Source organism: Enhydra lutris, unplaced genomic scaffold (assembly GCF_002288905.1).
Source record: "Enhydra lutris kenyoni isolate GAN:26980312 unplaced genomic scaffold, ASM228890v2 scaffoldscaffold31, whole genome shotgun sequence".
In the NCBI taxonomy this organism is placed as follows: domain Eukaryota; kingdom Metazoa; phylum Chordata; class Mammalia; order Carnivora; family Mustelidae; genus Enhydra; species Enhydra lutris.
Genome location: NW_019154115.1, coordinates 10,809,666 through 10,828,552, shown reverse-complemented (window position 1 = coordinate 10,828,552; position 18,887 = coordinate 10,809,666). Strand labels below are relative to the sequence as shown.

The window sequence follows — 18,887 nt, the reverse complement described above, 5'->3', positions numbered from 1 at the left end:
TGGATGAGATGGTCTCTAGATGTCATTTCAGGTCTAACATTCTATATTTTCTTCTTAGAGCTTTTTATTTAGTTTACTGTTTTGTATAAAGAAAAATCAATGTACAATGTTTAAGTGGTTTCACCATATCCCAAAATTAGTAAAATTATCTGTTGGGCCTCCAGTGTGAACAGTGGACTTTACAATTAACCAAGAAAAGCAATTTGCCAGGATCCCAAGAGGGTGTGATCACAACCATGGCTATCTTATATACAGGCCCTAGAGAAACTTTGTCCAGAAGTTTGTCCACAGTTTGTTTCAGGTTTTTGCTTGGCATTAAGTCCTCATGGATAGTCTCTATGCATATTTTTACTGGTGATGGGTAGGTGGCATTGTGTGATTGAAAACCTAGATGAAAAGAGAATTTTTTAATCTGAAAACAGTAAATAATATCAGGCCCTACTTACGACAGAGGCTTTTTGGTTGGTTTTTGTGTGTGTTTTTTTTTTAAGGATTTTAAAAATTTGTCAGAGAGATAGATAGCACAAGTAGGCACAGTGGCAGGCAGAGAGAGAGAGAGAGAGAAGCAGACTCCCCGCCAAGCAAGAAGCCCAATTTGGGACTCGATCCCAGGACCCTGAGATCATGACCTGAACCGAAAGCAGATGCTCAACGACTGAGCCACCCAGGTGCCCCATGACAGAGGCTTTTTGTAAGAATAGGGATTTTAAACACAAAGTATTTTAAAAACTTAATTTGAAAAGCCTCATTTGAGTGTTTTCCCATCTTTGCTTTCCTCTCAATCTGCAAGAGAGTAGATTTGAACTACTAATCACTGTTTGGTCAACCTCCAGAAAAAGGCTAAAAGGCCACTATCCATAAAGAGGGCAAAGGGAGAAATACACAAGCCAGGGCAACTACAAAGTAGATTACCAACTTAGTTCCACAAGCCTGATTCTGTCCTGACAGGCTTCCCAGATAATGTAGATAATGCAGATTATGAAAAGCACTGTCAGCCTTAAAAATTCTCACCACACACAAAAAAAGCAATTATGTGAGGTGCTAGGTATGTTAACTAACCTTACTATGGTAGTCATTTTTGCAATATATACAGATTTCAAAACATAATATTGTCCACCTTAAACTTACACAATGTTATAATGTCAATTAATTATATATTGATAAAGCTGGAGGAAAAAAAGAAAAGCAGTGTGGGAGGAATCAGATGGAGACAAGAGCAAAATGCGTTATTCTTTAAAAGAGGAATGTAAAAAACTCACTAGTTTACTATGTTAAAAAAAAGATGGCACATTTATTGCTACATAAATGTTATATACATATTGTGTTTTCTGTTACAGTGACAGAAAAAATTTTGAACTTCTTGCTGCTGGTTGAAAAGGTTTATCAATAATACCTTGAATTTGACACAGGATACAAATCTGCAATAAACCAACAATGGAAACTGGAGAACAAGATGAGAAGCAATTCATCTCGGACAATTAGCTCTTACAATACTCCATAGGTACTACACGGTATGCTAGAATCCTACTATGGTCTTAAAATGCTATTGTAAATTTCTGGTATTAATGAACAGGTTATGGTAAATAACCCTACATTTTTACTACCTAATATAATAAAATAAAGTAAGAAACTTTTTACTGAAAACTTTTCGATTTCAAAAATCTAGAAAGAGTAATATTTAGAATTCAAGAAATTTTCTTACAAGATTATTGTATAAAAGACTAGCTACAGTGAAAAATAAGCCAAATGTTTTTTCTTTCTATTTTATGAAGGAAAGCTTCTGGGCATACTGCAAAGTCTAATATAGCGAAAAAGACAACAAGCTCTGAAGAAAAAAAGGCCAGGCAGTGGCGTATGTTCACTCACACATCATAAGCAACAACTTCTGTTTAGCTGATTTAACACTGAAATGAAGAACAAGGCCACAGATAGAGTCTGATGTAATTGGAGAATATATGCAAATTAAAGTAACCAAAAAGTCCACTAAGTTCACAAAAGACGGATTTGTTAGGAATCATCCTGATTGGAGGATCTGAAGTCCTGTCTTAATTGTTTTTGTTCTTTCAAATTAACAGAAATCTTTAAGTTACAGAGTGATTTGGGTCCATTCTTCTGTGTGCTGACTGCCTTTGTTGATATTGGCCATAAGGAATTATTAAGCCAAGACAACCTTGTTTAGCATGTTTTTCTCTCCCAGGGCTGTTGTGGTGGAAGACAGATTTCATGGAAGTTCAAAGTGATTATGATATCTTAAAAAACAACTCTGAAGGATTAGAAACAGAGGGGTGCCTTAATGTACTGTGCTAAGATGGACTGACAAGCACTGGTTTACGGCTAATCTGGCTCATCTTCTTGGGACAGGGGCAGATGGTTTGCGGTTGATTAAATCACCCACTGAATTCCTCCCCATTGACCAGCCATCCAAGTGACAGAGAAATAAAGGCAAGGATAAGGAAACACGGTGACCGTTGCTCTTGTATTCCATTAGGTAATTAGCCTCAGAGTGGTGTGTTCATTTATCACACTACCTGCCTTGGTGACTATTGGGTTTTGTTACAGTCACCATAATCACAGCCTGAAAATCTTCTTTGTATTTTAAATCCTTTTGTGCTTACTTTACAGCTAACACTTTACAAGTACTATATGTAGTACTTACTGCTTGGAAAACAAAGCAATTTCTAAGAAGTAGATTCTTCCCTTGTAATTTATACTCTTGCTATTACAAGCTTTACTATGAAATCTAGAAGCTTGAAAAGTCTTGGTTATTATTAGAAATAAAGCAATGTTTATTTTGGGGAAAATCTAGGGGACAAAATTTCCCCCTTAAAAATCTTAGCTAGGCTATGGTCACAGATGGTCTCTGTTTATTTTTGTAAGGTAAATATGCAAAGCACATAGGGCTACATGAGGATTCTGGATTGTGACCATAAACTATTTAGATTCAGAGACCAAATAAAACACCCATAAGAGAAAATAAAAGTGAATGAAAAACGAGAGCAAGAGAAATGCTATACCAAGTAATATTTTCCTATTTCATGGAAAACACTATTCATATGGCAAAAGGATAGGAGAGGGCAAACAAAAGACTTTTCCCTTCCTTTTTAAGACACTAATAGGTATGCCGGGAATGCTAAGGGCCAATGGTTGTCACTGCTTTGTTCTGCACGTGAACAGCTTTAACGAATGCTGGCATCAGCTGAGTTTAGATCAGCTTTCCACATTAACTTTTTCCCTTTATATGTAGACCTTACAGTTCCATAACAATAAATAAAATTTGTAGTTACAATGCATTTGTCAATTCAGTTTAGGCACAAGGCAACTTCCACGATGAGTGGAGAGATCGAGACAGTCTCTGATTGTGCAGAAGCGACACACTGTTTGCAACAAAGTGATATGATGCAAACGTTTCATGGGCTGACGTTCTATCTGATGAGCTTCCTATCTTCACTTCTGATGGAAGTGTTGACCAGTTGCTTTGATCGTAGGATTACATTTGAGTTTCTTGCTTCAAGTGTTTTGTTTTTTCTTCTCCCTCCTAACAGGTTTGTGTCTTCAGATAATCTGAGTTGTCCAAGTCCTTATGAGGAGAGGTCACCTTCTATCTAGCCTACTGATAACTCTGGAACTGGGGTGGGGAAAGTCAAGGGAAAGAACAGAACCAGTTAGGACATCATCATTAAAAATAAATACCTCCCCAGAAAAAAACAAGTTGATACTGATATTCCTCATTTAAACCCAGGTTTATACTAAATTAGCAGTCTGCTAAATGACTTCTATAAGAGCTTCAGAATTTTCTTAAAGGTGTAACTGAAATGGTATGGTAAGATTTTTCAAGGAGATAATGTGATTACAACAATCACAAGATATAGGATTATACGACAGCTGTGGCAATTATGCAAACTTCTATTTTGGCAACATTCAAGTTGCCAATACCTGAGCTCTGAGGTTCCATTTATCCATTTTTCAGTGGAGAGACAATGGTAAAGCATACACTTACTGATACATCTAGTCTACCACATTGTCTTAATGGGTTATGCCTTCTCTAAACTGAAGGTTTCTGAAGGCAGGACCGTCTGGTATTTGTTTTCACAATGGTCCCTGCTCCTGGTCCACAGAAGGTCCTCAATAAATGTTTGTTCAATGAATGAATGAATGATTAAAATTTACTGGTATTAATACAAATTTCATACACTTACAGTCTCAATATACATAGCAGTAAACACTGTAATTTTCCATTTTGGCCACTTCTGATGAAAGTAATTTTACAAAGAATCATACCTTTTACTTCTTTATTAAATAATAACCACAGTATTGTTTTACAATAGAGTTATGCTCTTATAAATGGGTAACTGAGATAGTCAAAGCTACCTGGCCTTGTATCATGTGGTGGCAAATTCTGTGCTTTTATAGTCAGTCATTCTATGGTCATTTATCAGCCATTTTGGTTCTAGAAGTAATTTCCCTGCTGCGCAGTCTTTTGCTGGTTTTTGATTTGTTATGCGGTTCTATAAAGAACTGAAGGTTATAAGGTGAAACCAGACAACCACCTTTATTAAATTAGCAACCGTTAAAACATTATGTTAAGGTGATAAACACAAACCTATAAAATTTTATGGGACCAAGTAAATTTGCTACATTTCTTATAGCCCTGAAACTTTTTCTTTTTTTTTTTTTTAAGGAATCTTCATCTCTTTTTGATAGGTGAGAATGCCTAGGTTTAATTTATTTTTTTTAAAGATTATTTATTTATTTGACAGACAGAGATCACAAGTAGGCAGAGAGGCAGGCAGAGACAGAGGAAGGGAAGCAGGCTCCCTGCTGAGCAGAGAGCCCGATGTGGGGCTCGATCCCAGGACCCTGGGATCATGACCTGAGCCTAAGGCAGAGGCTTAACCCACTGAGCCACCCAGGCGCCCTGCCTAGGTTTAATTTTAACTTAAGTGGGGGAATTTCCTCATTCTCAAGATAAGGGTAGAGACATGAAAGCAGTATCAGATATAAAAGCAGTAAAAGAACTGGAAATAAACATGGGAAGGAGAGAGATGTGAGGTGGGGAGTGAGACCAGGAAGAGAGAGTAAGAGGAAACAGGTACAACTAGAGAGAGACACAGGCTCTGTGATAAAAGTGACAACTCAACGTCAAGTGCTCTTATCATAGCCTGGTGGCTACCTGGGACCTGAGCATAACAATTACCTCTCACCACTCTTCTTTAAAATGAGATGCCAATTTAGAAATATTGAAAAATAATGGCACGTTTTTATTTTAAAATGTTAAAGTCTATTTTTGAGCAAAAATATCTATCTTTTCATGATAGTCTATATTGTTCACAAAATATGAAACAGTGGCTTGAGTATTAAAGGATCTGTAGGGGTGTCTGGGTGGCTCAGTAGTTAATCATCTGTTCGGCTCAGGTCACGATTCCAGGGTCCTGGGATCAAGCCCCGTGTCAGGCTCCCTGCTCAGTGGGCAGCCTGCTTCTCCCTCTCTCACCTCACACCACCCCCCCCACCCCGTGTTCCCTCTCCTGCTGTGTCTCTCTCAAATAAATAAAGGATCTGTAAGTTAACTAGCTCTCATCTGGTCTCTTTGACATGCATAATCTTTTAGGTTGCTGGGTACTGTTTTGGGGAGTTGGAGGTGGGTTAGTTTTCTCCAGTGTTCTAGTGCTACAAGTATACGTGACACTTAAATAATCACATTAACCCTTCTTCCTTTTGTCCCAAATGAACTCTTCAGTTTTGGTCTAGTTTGATCTTAGGAAGGATATATACAGAGGTGGTAGGAACCAAATTCTTCAGGAAAAGGTGAGTTATGTTAGTGTTTTACAAAATATTCTATCAAATTCCAGACTTTCAGCTCAGAATGAGATAGCTACAAAGACGACTAAATGAAATTGCACTTGACATTTTTTTGTGCTCCACATCTCCCATCCATTCACCTTTATTTACTGTTTTTAATGTCCTGATGAAATTGAAAAAAGAACTACACATTGGTGCAGGCAGATTATAAAAATGAAGACCCCAGAAATATCCCTAACCCATGCTTCTAGTTAAAATACTTAATTACATTCTATATTAACTTCTGACACCTAAATAATAACTACAACTTAGGTTGTTATAGATCATGTAAATGTAAATATTTAAGAAAAAGGATGATTTACATTAACTATTTGGGCAACAACCTCGTATTACTCTCGTCACACTGTTAAACAAAAAACATAAGGAAGTGAATTGTGTTTAATCCATGAAGGAAAAGAGAGAAAGAACAGTTTTCAACATGTAAAATTCCAAAGAGAAGGACACTGTGGTTCTATCAGATGTAGTACCTTTATATTCATTAGTAGATTCCAGAAGGTATAAGTGATATACTTATGAAAGAAGATGCATATTACAAACTTGCATTGTTGATCCAAATGGAAGCAACTAGTAAGTGTACAAAGATTTCATGACAGGAAGAGGTAGATGGTTAAGAGAAAACTGGCTTATGATACAGATGAGTATCTGAGTAGAGGAAAGAGGACTCTGAGTGGTAACAAACTTAATTGACAGATTAGTCACTGTACTGTTTTCTTCTTGGATCAGAGTAGTATTCTTGTGAGAGCATATACATGATGATCCAGAGCAGGAGAACCCAAAATTCTTTGTAAATTACAGGATACTATCCCACTTTGAATAGTAATTTGATATTAAAGGGCACTGGCTCTCTAAGTATGGTTATACAACAGAAAAGTAAACTGTTGGGATTTCAAATTACATGTGACCTTTAGCATGACTACTGTTACCAGAGAATTCTGTTCAAAGGTTCTAACTTAGTTTCAGATGAATCAGGTAATTTCCTTGCACTTCCTCTTCATACCCAGACTTACCTGGCTGATGTTTACATATGACCCATAGGGTTGGTAGTTTCACTAAGCCCAGGATGGGTTCCTGGCAGTGTGGTTGGCGGCTCTGCCGATACGGCAGAAACTTTTTCTTCTTCCCTTCTCTTAAGGCAGGCTGCTTTGGGGTTAAGGTTCCTCTCTGAAACAGGGAAAAAATAATAATTTTTATCGTTACAGTGGTAAGTTATGAATTAGGGACTCTTAGGTCTTAAATCGAACAAACTGCTCTTTTCTTTTTTTTTTTTAAGGTTTTATTTATTTGACACAGAGATACAGAGTACAAGTAGGCAGAGCATCAGGCAGAGAGAGAGGGAGAAGCAGGCTCTCTGCTCAGCAAGGAGCCCGACGCAGGGCTCGATCCCAGGACCTGACATCATGACCCTAGCTGAAGGCAGCCGCTCAACTGACTGAGCCACCCAGGCATCCCTTAGATTTTCTTTCTAAGGGGATTACCACTCTCTGCAATTTCATTCCCACAATGAGTAACATCACACAGAGGCAACAATGATGTGCTCACATAAACCTTCAGATTAAATAAGCCTCTAGTGAGTATTTGGTGTCTTCTTATTCTGCTTCTGATTTAGTTTTCTGGGTTTGGTTTGATCTACATCAACATCCAAAGGTAAAGGCAGTTCTTTTACTGCTTTACTCAAACATTTGGGCAAGTGCCAGTGTTAGTCTACCAAATCTCCTCAGTGTCCTGCTAAGATATGGTACATTGGATTGATATGAATGTGACATTCTCTTACGTACCTGGAGAGAGACATCTGTGCTTTATCTAGAATTTATCAGCTTAGAAAATGATAAAGTCAATACCCTCAGCCATTCCTCTATAAAAAAATGTGCCAACTCTTTAAGGTAGAGAGGTAGCTGGCACATTATCTTGCTTTTCTACTTTTATTTGTAGAACGAGATGACTGAATGTTTCTTTCTACTGCGAGAGGTGGGATTAAAAGGGTGATAAAAACCTTCTCTACTGCTTTGTATATAAGATAGCAGAGACATGAGGCGCCTGGGTAGCTCAGTCATTAAGTGTCTGCCTTTGGCTCAGGTCATGATCCCAGGGTCCTGGGACTGAGCCCCGCATTAGGCTCCCTGCTTGGCGGGAGGCCTGCTTCTCCCACTCCCCCTGCTGTGTTCCCTCTCTCGCTGTGTTTCTGTCAAATAAATAAGTAAATAAAATCTTAAAAAAAAAAAAAAAGCAGAGACAACTAAATGGAATTTTTGAAGTGGGCATTTTCAAGAGTAGAGGGTCTTACTATGTGAAATAAAGGGAAAGAAAACCATTGGATTGGAGACCCACTGGAACAAAATCAAAATCCACTTAGGAATTATGTTTCATGATATCTTTTCCTTAAATGAGTATTTATTTATTTTTAAAGATTTTATTTATTCATCTGAGACAGAAAGACACATAGAGAAAGCATGAGCAGGGGCAGAGGGAGAGGGAGAGGGAGAAGCAGACTCCCCGCTGAGCCAGTACCCCGCCCCCCAACACAAGGCTTGATCCCAGGACCTGGAGAGCATGACCTGAGCCAAAGGCAGATGCCCAACCCTCTGAGCCACCCAGGTGCCCCCTTATAAGTTTTAGTACAAGATATCCAACCCATGACAGCTTTTGGTTAGTTTTTTGTTTCTGATAATATCATAAAGTGAAAAGTTGTTATATGTATTTTTGTGAACTGATTAAAAATGTCCTAATGAATGTAATATAAAAGGATCACTTAAAATTAGTCTGTAATGAAGGGGTGCCTGGCTGGCTCAGTCAATGGAGCATGGGACTCTTGAGCTCGGGCTTGTGGTTTGAGCCACACATTGGGTGTGGAGATTACTTAAAAATACATCTTGGGGCACCTGGCTGGTTCAGGTGGTAGAGCATAGGGCTCTTGATCTTGGTGTCATAAGTTCAAGCCCCATGCTGGGTGTGGAGACTACTTAAAATCTATAAAGAAAAAAAATCTGAAAAAAGTTTAGTCTATAATGAAAACCATATCTTGCAGAAGATGTGAATTTTGTTAGATTTTCTTGAAATGGCCAAACTAATGCAACATAGCAGGACTCTTCTTTTTTTATGTATTTCCTGTAAGCCAAGTAAAATGTATTTGAACATGTATTTACAATACATATTTATAGTCACTTCTAAGTTTCAAAAAAGTAGACAAAAGACTTTATTATGGTAAACTCAGCTGATTCTGTTGACAATTACTCATGCACAATGATAAAATTTCATTTTAGAGTTCTTATTTTCTCAGCCTATTTGGGAAAAGACATAAAGCCGCTTCAACTATTAAGAAGATCAGGGGAGCCTGGGTGGCTCAGTGGGTTAAAGCCTCTGCTTTCAGCTCAGGTTATGATCCCAGGGTCCTGGGATCGAGCCCCGCATCGGGCTCTCTGCTCAGCAGGGAGCCTGCTTCCTCCTCTCTCTGCCTGCCTCTCTGCCTGCTTGTGATCTCTGTCTGTTAAATAAATAAATAAAATCTAAAAAAAAAAAAAAAAAGATCAATGAAGTAAGAAAGGTACACACTTATTTATTAGGATAAGTAGTAAGAAAAAAAGGCATGTTCATCATTATGTAAAAATACCAGGAATTGTTTTCTTAACAAGTAAATGTGCACTTCTAACTAATAACTAGAGTTCTGTCTTTTATTAGGTGTCATGTCCCTTTGCTGTGCAGAGAGCAGTCTTCTATAATGACTGGAGAGACTGAAAAAGGCATAAATTAACATGTTAAATCCAAAGAGGAGAAAGTTGAGATTTGAAAGTTTTCCAGCTGAAACAGGTTCACATTTATCTCATAAAAAAAACACTGCTCTTAGCTAACTATGACCTTGTGTCACACAAGGATGATCAGAATAGCTAGAGAGGACCAGAACCAAAAACTCAAGCTGGGCAATATCTCGCAAGATTTCTATGGTCAGTCAGAAAAAGAACATTCAGGGCTGTAAGAATCAAGAGAATAAGTGCTAGAAAATGTTAAGTGAGGTTTGATCCAAAAAAGCCAAATGCTAGTGTTTCTTTAATACCCTCTGGTGTGTGGGATCAGCCCATGGGAAATGTATTAAGTAGCCAGAAGCCTTGATGTACAGGTGAGCAGACATTACCTGCAGGGCATGAGAAGTGACTATCTTTCTCACATTTCAATTACAGTAATTCTATTATTGACTTCTAGTATGTAATTGAGGACTGAGCTCTCTTAAAATACCATCTTCTCAATGTACCTAAAGCTCAAATTTTGGCTAACTACACAGTCACTTCTTACATTATTATGACTGGATAAATATTCATTATTATAAAATAATATAATATAACTATGTGGACATACTTGCAAGTCAAGAATTTTACATTGTTTCCTTACTTGTATGACTGCTTGTTTTTCCTGCAGTTAACACTTGCTTTGCTATTCATTTGCTAGTAATGCTAATTTTGTCCCCCGACCCATGCTCCAGGAGATCTCATAAATGCCTATCAACATTTTTTTTTTCCTTAAAATCTCAAACATACCATCATTTCATCTATTAATTCCATTTTCTTACCCTGGAAAGAAAATTGGGAAAAATCCCTTTCTTTCTTCTGCAGCTAACTAACATCTATTTTTTTTTTTTTAAGATTTTATTTATTTTAGGGGTGCCTGGGTGGCTCAGTGGGTTGGGCCTCTGCCTTCAGCTCAGGTCGTGATCTCAGGTCATGGGATCGTGCCCCGCGTCGGGCTCTCTGCTCAGCGGGGAGCCTGCTTCTCCCCCTCTCTCTGCCTGCCTCCCTGCCTACGTGTGATCTTTGTCAAATAAATAAATAAAATCTTTAAAAAGAAAAAACAAAAAAACCCAAGATTTTTTATTTTAGAGAGAGACAGAGCGAGCATGAGCAGGGGAAGGGGTAGAGGGAGCAGACTCCCCACTCAGCGGGGAGCTTGATGTGTGGCTTGATCCCAGGATGCTGAGATCACGACATGAGCTGAGGTCATATGCTTAACCTACTGAACCAGCCAGGTGCCCCACCATCTCCTATTTTCAATGTGTAGGCACACTGATTTTCTAGGCCTTCTAGATCTTGTCATGAGATCTCCTTTTGATGCTCTCTGTGTTAGATTCTTTGCTTCTCGGATCACATGCCTTTATCTTTATTGATTATGTCCTTACTTGGCTAAAGCATATATTCCAGAAGCCTTCTGAGAACATGTACATAGGAAGTAAAATTTTAAAGTCTTTGCATATCCAAAATATCTTTATTCTATCTTCATCCTTTGATTAATGGTTTGGGTAGACACAGAATTCTAGATTAAAAATGATTTTTTTCCTCAGAATTTTGAAGGCACTGTCCTACTATCTCCTGGAATCTAGCATTATTGGCCTAGAATTCTGATGATATTTTGACTCTGAGGGATCCAACTTTTTCATACTAGACAGACCTTTGCTTAATCTTCCTGTTTTCATTTAATGCCTTCTCCAACATTAGCAAAGAATAGAGCCTTTCAGGGGCTAGGAGTTTTGTGGGACAGAATAACCTGCTTTTTGTGGTATTCCTCCTGTTCCACTTTAATTTCTTCTGTCTAAATAAGTCAATTACCACTACTCTGTCTACTTTCCATCTTACACACATATTATGCTCTCTGATTTGAATGCTATAATCTTTTTCTATCTGTCTTTGTGGATTAATACTATTTTTATTCATTTCAGTGAAGATTTAGTAAGGAGTATTATCAGTGAATATGCTAAGACTACCATGTATTACCATATCACTGCAACTAAATTAAAATCTCCTGAGGGTAGTAGGGTCTGGAAATTTGGGAAAAGGAAAAGCCTCGGGAGATTCTGGCAGATTTGGGAACCATTGTCTTAGCTCATTCATCTTCAAACTTACTAAGACACCAGGAAACTAAAATCCTAATAGTTCTACTGTCCTTAAATTATTCCTGGAAGGGAAGTAAGCTGACTGAGCGGACCTGTGAAAGTTTGAGGAGCAAATGTCTAACCACTAATCTAACTGTTAGTAAAGATAAGACTAGAAAGTTGAAAGTACTATGTAAAATCTACTGAGAATTAGTAAAACTAATGTTGATTTTATAGTTGTCATAATGGAAAGGCTTGAACTGGCAATGGCAGGGACCTAGTAGAATTTGGTATGTGAAGTACCAAGACACAAAAAGTGCTCTGGCAAAATCTGAGGCTCAGAAGGGAAGCCACTCCTCCTGCTCTTCTCTAGAATACACTGCTGGTTGCCCTCCTGATACAGCCACTTGTCCAGGGATAACAGGCTGCAGACAGCCAGATACAGTCCTGAAGCACTATCCCAAATCAGGTAAGGAAAAAGTGCAGAGAATGCCCGAAGTAGTCCTATAAACAAAATGTGCCTCTTTATAGAAACCAATGGGCCCAGGGACTGCTGAGTAGAACCCTTGTAGGGATGAAGAGGCTCTCAGAAGTAAATAGATTACTCAAATAACTCAAAACTGCTAGAGATAATGCCCAGAGAAGACATTGGCCATATTAAACTCTAAAGGTGCTCCCACAGAAAGGCAGAGGTATGTGGGCTGCACGAAGGGTTCTAAATCCATTTTGACAGATAGCCATCAGAGTGCCTTTCAAGAAGGATCTTGAGTGAATCCCAAGGCTTTTACATTAAAGACATAAAATAAAAGCTCTGGGCTTTGAAGCCCAGAGTCTGAGGTTGGGAGGAAGGTAGGCTTTTATGAATATGAAAGCAGCTCCTAACTGAAGTTATAGTCAGTGTATTTTAAATTCTGTTCAAACTCTAATCAGTCAGTGGCTCCTTATATAGAGCTTTCCAGAACTGCAAAAAAAAGTCAGTACCCATTAATGGTTACCAGAAACTTACCAGGCAGTTGGATGAGCTTATGTGTTACATCTTCTCTCAGACTCAGCTTTTCTGCCCTAGCTACCTACAGGGAACCACTACAAAGTCAAATCTTACAAGTGAATGAGTAAAATCCACCCAGGCACGGTGGAGTTTACAACTTTTTTCAAACACAGAGGTATTTCTCATTTTGATGACTCCGATCTAAGAGTCTGATCTTAAATGAGGTGTTTTTAAAAATAAAGGACTCTGTATTCTAGCTCTAATAAACAGCGGGAAGGAAAGCTGTACAGGGATAAGCTCTGGCACTGCTGCTGTCCAAACAGACCAGGTGCTCACAACAGTTTTTACAGCAAATAGCTGGGTAGAGTCAGGGTAGAAAATATCTTGGGTCTGCAGAGCAGAAGGAGGAATGTACAGGGACCACAAAACACAGGTGCCTCACCGCCTTCAGAGTGAGAAAAACGGTGTCAGACACAATGAAAAAAAAAAAAAAAAAAAAAAAAAAACAACAAAACTCTGATAAAGTGAGAGCAAATACTGAAGGCTCAAGGAGTCACTGATCCTACCACAGATGAGTGGGCAACAATCAGACTCTTTGTGAGCATCCCAAGGGAGTCTACACATTCTTGAAAATCAGGTTTCATTAACATTCACCCTTTACAGATAGTCTAAGGGCCTTGACAGGAGCAAGTATCTGAGTTTAATGGTATACTGGTTATGCATGAAATAATCTATTCATCATTCTTATTAAATATATTGGAGGGAACTGGATGGATCAATTAATTACTATGGTTAAGCTTTTCTGAAAGTGTATTCAAGTTCTCCAAACTCTGGTTTCCTTAGTGTATTCCTTCTGTGACCAATGCTGAGAGTCCATGGTTATAGTTGTTAAGTGTCTGCTCTATTCATATTCTTTTTTCTTTTCCAACTTTCTTTAAATAAAATCCCACATAAACATCCATTAAATAAGAAAGAGTTGTTCTTAATGAAGAGAAGCTAGAGGTAGGGTTTGGAACCCAAGGGCACATCTATAATTCTTCGCAAAAAGACTTAGGATAAAATATTCATAACTCTGAATGAGAAAACAAAGAGGAATATGAAAAAAATAAACTCAATAGTAAAAAGTTTCAAGGGCAGGAAGCTTATATTAATTGGTAAGATAGGGTCCAACATAGAGGTGATTTAGATAGGAGGTGTGCAATAAATAGTTGTTCAAAAAATGAAGTTTCAAAGCTTCTTCAAGATTCCATCAAACTCCTCAAAAGATAAAACAGTTGGGGCACTTGACTGAGTCAGCAGTGGAGAAGCCTGAAATAAACCATACTTTTGCCCTGAGAAACACACAAGCATGTCGGTGCACATTAGACCAAGAAGTTCATAGCATTCCTGATCAGGAATCAACAAATAAGCCCCAAGACCATATTAACTGGGTATGAAGAACATCTATATGAAGTAAAGCCGGGAGAGGCCATGATCAAGCATCCTATTAATCAGCAGGGCCATTTTAATAGACAGCCCAGGGTAAAGTAGGAGAGAAACTCAGTACAGAGAATGGGGAAGAAAGGAAGAAGCAGGGAGGAAAACAGGCCTAGGCAGGTAAATTCAACAGTGTGGGAGATCAGACTTAACATGAACAGGAACAAGAAGGGCATAAAGCACTAATGCTGAGCAGAAGGCAGAGGCTGGTTATTCTCTGCAACATTTCAAAGGGTTGTGCTGGTTTGTGGGAAGCACCAAGCCTACAGATACGGACAAATACTAGGAGGCAGAGGTGAGAGAACTACAGAGAAAACTTGATCCAGATGATGCAGTGGCAGAAGTACGAGTTGAACTTAACAAACAACTTCCCAAGCAAAAGAGCAAGTGAAAAAAGAAAAGTCTGCCCACCGAAGGCAGAACAGTTATTTATCTTTGCTGAACCTACTTACCTCTGACTTGCTGTTCTAGACTAAGGATGACTGCCACGGCCTGATGAAGAATAAGGAGTTTTGTTTGGGGTTTTTCACTCTTTAAATGGAGCTGACACATTCGACCAAGCTCTTTGAATGCCTCATTAATATCCCGCACACGTAAACGTTCTCTGGCATTGTTAGCCATCCGCCTTTCTTTCTCCCTTTCTATCTTCTGTTCTGGGTTCAAATCCTCATCTTCATTAGTACTGCTAGAAAATGAAGTAACAACAATGTCTATTAGATCCCTATGAAAATTACCTATAATTTTACCAAATAGTAGACATAGTTACACTTAACATGATTATATATATATATATATGTATATATATATATCTTTCCAGTCTTTCTTTAATGCATATATATATATAGTTGAAATTATATCACATACATTTTCAAAAATTTTATTTATTTATTTACTTACTTATAAAGCAAACACACTGTATAAGTGGGGAGAGGGGCAGAGAGGAGGAGAGAGAGAATCCCAAGCAGACTCCACGCTGAATGTGGAGCCTGATGCAGGGCTTGATCTCAAAACCCTGAGATCACCACCTGAACTGAAATTAAAATTCAGAGGCTCAACCAACTGAGCCACCCTGGCACCCAACAACATACATTTTTAAATGCATTTTCCATTGCATATTCAGCATAAACACTTCTCCATACTAGTTCAAGTCTTTATAAACATAATTTGAATGAATACATAACATTCTAGGGCCTTGCTACTCAGAATGTGATCAGCATCAGCATTACTGGGACTTGTTAAAAACACAGACTCTCAAAGTTCTACTGTAAGCCTACTGAACTGAAAGCTACATTTTAACAAGATCCCTGGCTGGTTCATATGTACATTAAGGTTTGAGAAGCACTGTCCTAGTACACTAATGTACTATAATTTGCCTAACCTGTGCTCCTAAATATATTCCAAATCATCTCTCTCACATGCTTTTTTTTTTCCCTCACCTGATGAGGAAGAAGAAAAGCTTAAGACACAGAATAAGAGAAGTATCTCAGAAAATGACTACTTTTTGTTTAGGAGAGAAATATCGTCAGTGGCGATGATTCTAAAACATGAGGCATGGGATGCCTGGGTGGCTCAGTCTGCCGGGCATCTGCCCTTGGCTCTGTCATAGGGCAGGGGTGAGTCATAGGGCAGGGTTGAGTCATAGTCTTGAGGTACTGCGATCAATCCCTGTGTTGCGCTCCCTGCTCAGCGGGGAGTCTGTGTCTCCCGCTCCCTCTTGTGCTCCCTCTCTGTCATGTGCACGCTCTTACTCTCCAATAAATAGATAAAATCTTAAAAACAAAAAAACAACAAAAAAAACCCCCCATGAATCAAATAGAACAATTTTTTGAAGGACAAATTGGCAAAATGAACCCAAAGCCTTAAAATGTTCTTTATATCTTGATCAGCAATTCTAACTTAAGAAATTCACTCTAAGGATATAATTAGGGATGTACATAGGGATTTATGTAAAAAAGTTGATAACAGAATTATTTAGTCTAGCAACTAATTGGGAGTCCAATAATAGAACACAGGTTAAATAAATCACAGTACATCCAGACAACTGTCTACTGTGTAGTCTCTAAAAATTAGGCTGCAGATTGTGCTAATAAGTAAAAGATGCCAGACACAAGACTACATACTGTATGATTTACATGATCCTCTAGAAAAGACAAAGCGCTAATAATGAAAAGCAGATGAACGGCTGCCAGGGGACGGAAGAAGGGTACTGATTACGAAGGGGCATAAGGCAACTTTTTGGGGTGGTAGAAATATTCTTATTAGTAATGTTGTGGTGGTTATAAGACCATACACATTTGGACAAAAACTGTACCCTTAAAATTGGTGTATTTTATTATATATATTTGAATTAAACTTCAATAATGCTGGCTAAAAACAAAGGAAAAAACGTGAGAAAAATCAGGGACAGATGAAAATATGAAAAATACACTGCTATATGAAAAAACTGATATTGTAAAACTGATAACCAATTTAATTCCAATTTATATTTATGGCATATCTATTCATTAAAGAGTAAATAGTAGTTAATTCTTGAAAGATCAGTTTCTTGTGATTTTTGTGTTCTTTTCTATATTTTCCAAATTTCTGTAATGAAAACAGATTAAGTAATCAGATAAAAGCCCAAACATTTGAAGGAGATGATCTGGAATTACTTTTAGAAAATTCTATTTATTTTTCAGAAATAAATGACTGAGCAGTCTCTCAGAACCCTGAAATAATATGCACAAAGGAGCTCTAATAAACTTGAGTACTGTAATAAAGATTAAGTACATAATAGATTTTTTTCTAGCTAATTGTCAAGAATTACATAAAAATATTCTTTTATATTATAATCACTAGCTCTTTTATTCAAAGGAAACTTTACAGATCATCTAGCCCAAAGGGTTCCGAATGTGGCCACCCATCAGAATCTTCAGGGGTACCTGAAATATACAGGCTTCGAAGGTCCCACTACCAGAGATGCTGATTTAGTGAGCTTGGGTTGGCACTAAGACAACCTGTTTTTCTAAAGCATTTCAGGATTTTGTGCATTAGGGCTGAGAACTACTGCCAGATCCAGAGAGATCAGTGACGATCCTAGCATTACATAGCTAATTAGTGGCAGTGTAATGACAAGGACCCAGGTAAGTATTCTATGGAAACAAGGCTATACCACACTCTTAAAATCATCATTATCATAATAGTAACTATAGTACCTTACTGCATGCAAAAAAGTGTGCAAAGGGCTTTATATGCATCATTTTCAGTTTATTTCCTTAAGAATCCTATAATACTCTCTTTTTAGAGAAAAAAACCCTGAAGTTTAGAGAGTTTTAACAACTTGTCCAGGGTAACTTGGCAAGTATGTGATGAAGCCATAATTCAATCAAGGACCATGATATTAATCTATTGATTATCATTAATTACTAAGCATTGCTGTTACTAGTAAACTGTTATACCTCCTTCTCATTTTCTGATGACCTATAACAGGGTTCAGTAATCTATGGCCCATGAGCTGGCTTCCTGTTTTCTTACATAAAATTTTACTCAAAGAGCTATGCTCAGTTGCTTATGTATTGTCTTTGGTTGCTTTTATCATAATGGCAGGGTTGAGTAGTTGTGACAGAGACTCACCCAATGGCCCACAAAACCTAAAATAGCTACTGTCTACCCTTTACATGGAAAGTTTGCTGAACTCTGACCTTTAAGATGAAAAGATGAATTAGAAGGAAAGATGCAAATTATTTCTCTTAAAATTCTATTTGAATAATAAAACTACTAAAGAATTAAGATGCCTCAAAGGAGTAGTGTCTGGATTCTCTGACCCAATTTTTACTTCTTCATGCTCCTGTACTACTGAGTATAATGCATACTAAAATGACAATATTAAGGGACACCTGGGTGGCTCAGATAGAAGCATCTACCTTCAGCTCAGGTCACGATCCCAGGGTCCTGGGCTCTCTGCTCAGCTGGGAGTGTTTCTCCTTCCCATATCCCCCTCCCTCTAGATTGTGCTTGCTCTTGCTCTCTCTCAGATAAATAAACAAAATCTTAAAAAAAAAAAAAAAATGACAGGGGCGCCTGGGTGGCTCAGTGAGTTAAGCCTCTGCCTTTAGCTCGGGTCATGATCTCAGGGTCCTGGGATCAAGCCCCACATCAGGCTCCCTGCTCGGAGGGGAGCCTGCTTCCCCCTCTATCTCTGCCTGCTGCTCTGCCTACTGTGACCTCTCTGTGTCAAATAAATAAATAAAATATTAAAAAAAAAATGACAGTATTAGAACCTTAAAATTTAATTTTTAGATTAATTTTCAATTTAGTATTTTTAGTTATATCTTCCATGCTCATCGTGGTCTTCTTTGTACCCTAATTTAATACAAAGAACAATGTTTTAAATATCTGTGTGTGATATATACATATTATTGATGCCAAAAAACAGGGTATGCCAGATACACCAAACCATCTAAATTTAATGTAGAATTAGAAGAAAAATCTGAAGGAAGAATCTGAAAATCATTTGAAACTAATGTACTATGCTTCAATATCCATAGTGAAAAGCAAAGTCAAGTGTGATTTCTAGAAAATCTTCCCCAACAACATCAGTCCACCTGGAGTACTTCCTTTTCCATGTTCTTCTCAAATCATTGTTTAAATCAGGAGTTGGCAAACTTCCTCTGTAAAGGGCCAGATAGTAAATATTTTCAGCTTTGTGGGCCATCTGGTCTCTGCTGTAACTACCCA

General features: G+C 38.0%; 1 protein-coding gene across 6 annotated transcripts in view; it reads right to left on the bottom strand.

Annotated features, from left to right (window-relative positions):
• Positions 1-640: 640 nt before the first annotated feature.
• Positions 641-18,887, bottom strand: part of LOC111153147 (transcription factor 12) — a 385,322-nt gene continuing 367,075 nt past the window's right edge. For 5 of the 6 annotated variants that reach the window (XM_022511943.1, XM_022511944.1, XM_022511946.1 and 2 more), the window contains 3 exons: positions 14,624-14,856; positions 6,867-7,020; positions 641-3,625 (listed from right to left, as the gene is read on the bottom strand). In XM_022511943.1, coding sequence (XP_022367651.1) covers positions 6,878-7,020; positions 14,624-14,856 — 376 coding nt within the window. In that variant the 3' untranslated portion in view covers positions 641-3,625; positions 6,867-6,877. The remainder of the gene's footprint in view (positions 3,626-6,866; positions 7,021-14,623; positions 14,857-18,887) is intronic. The other variant, XM_022511945.1, reaches the window with a different exon arrangement.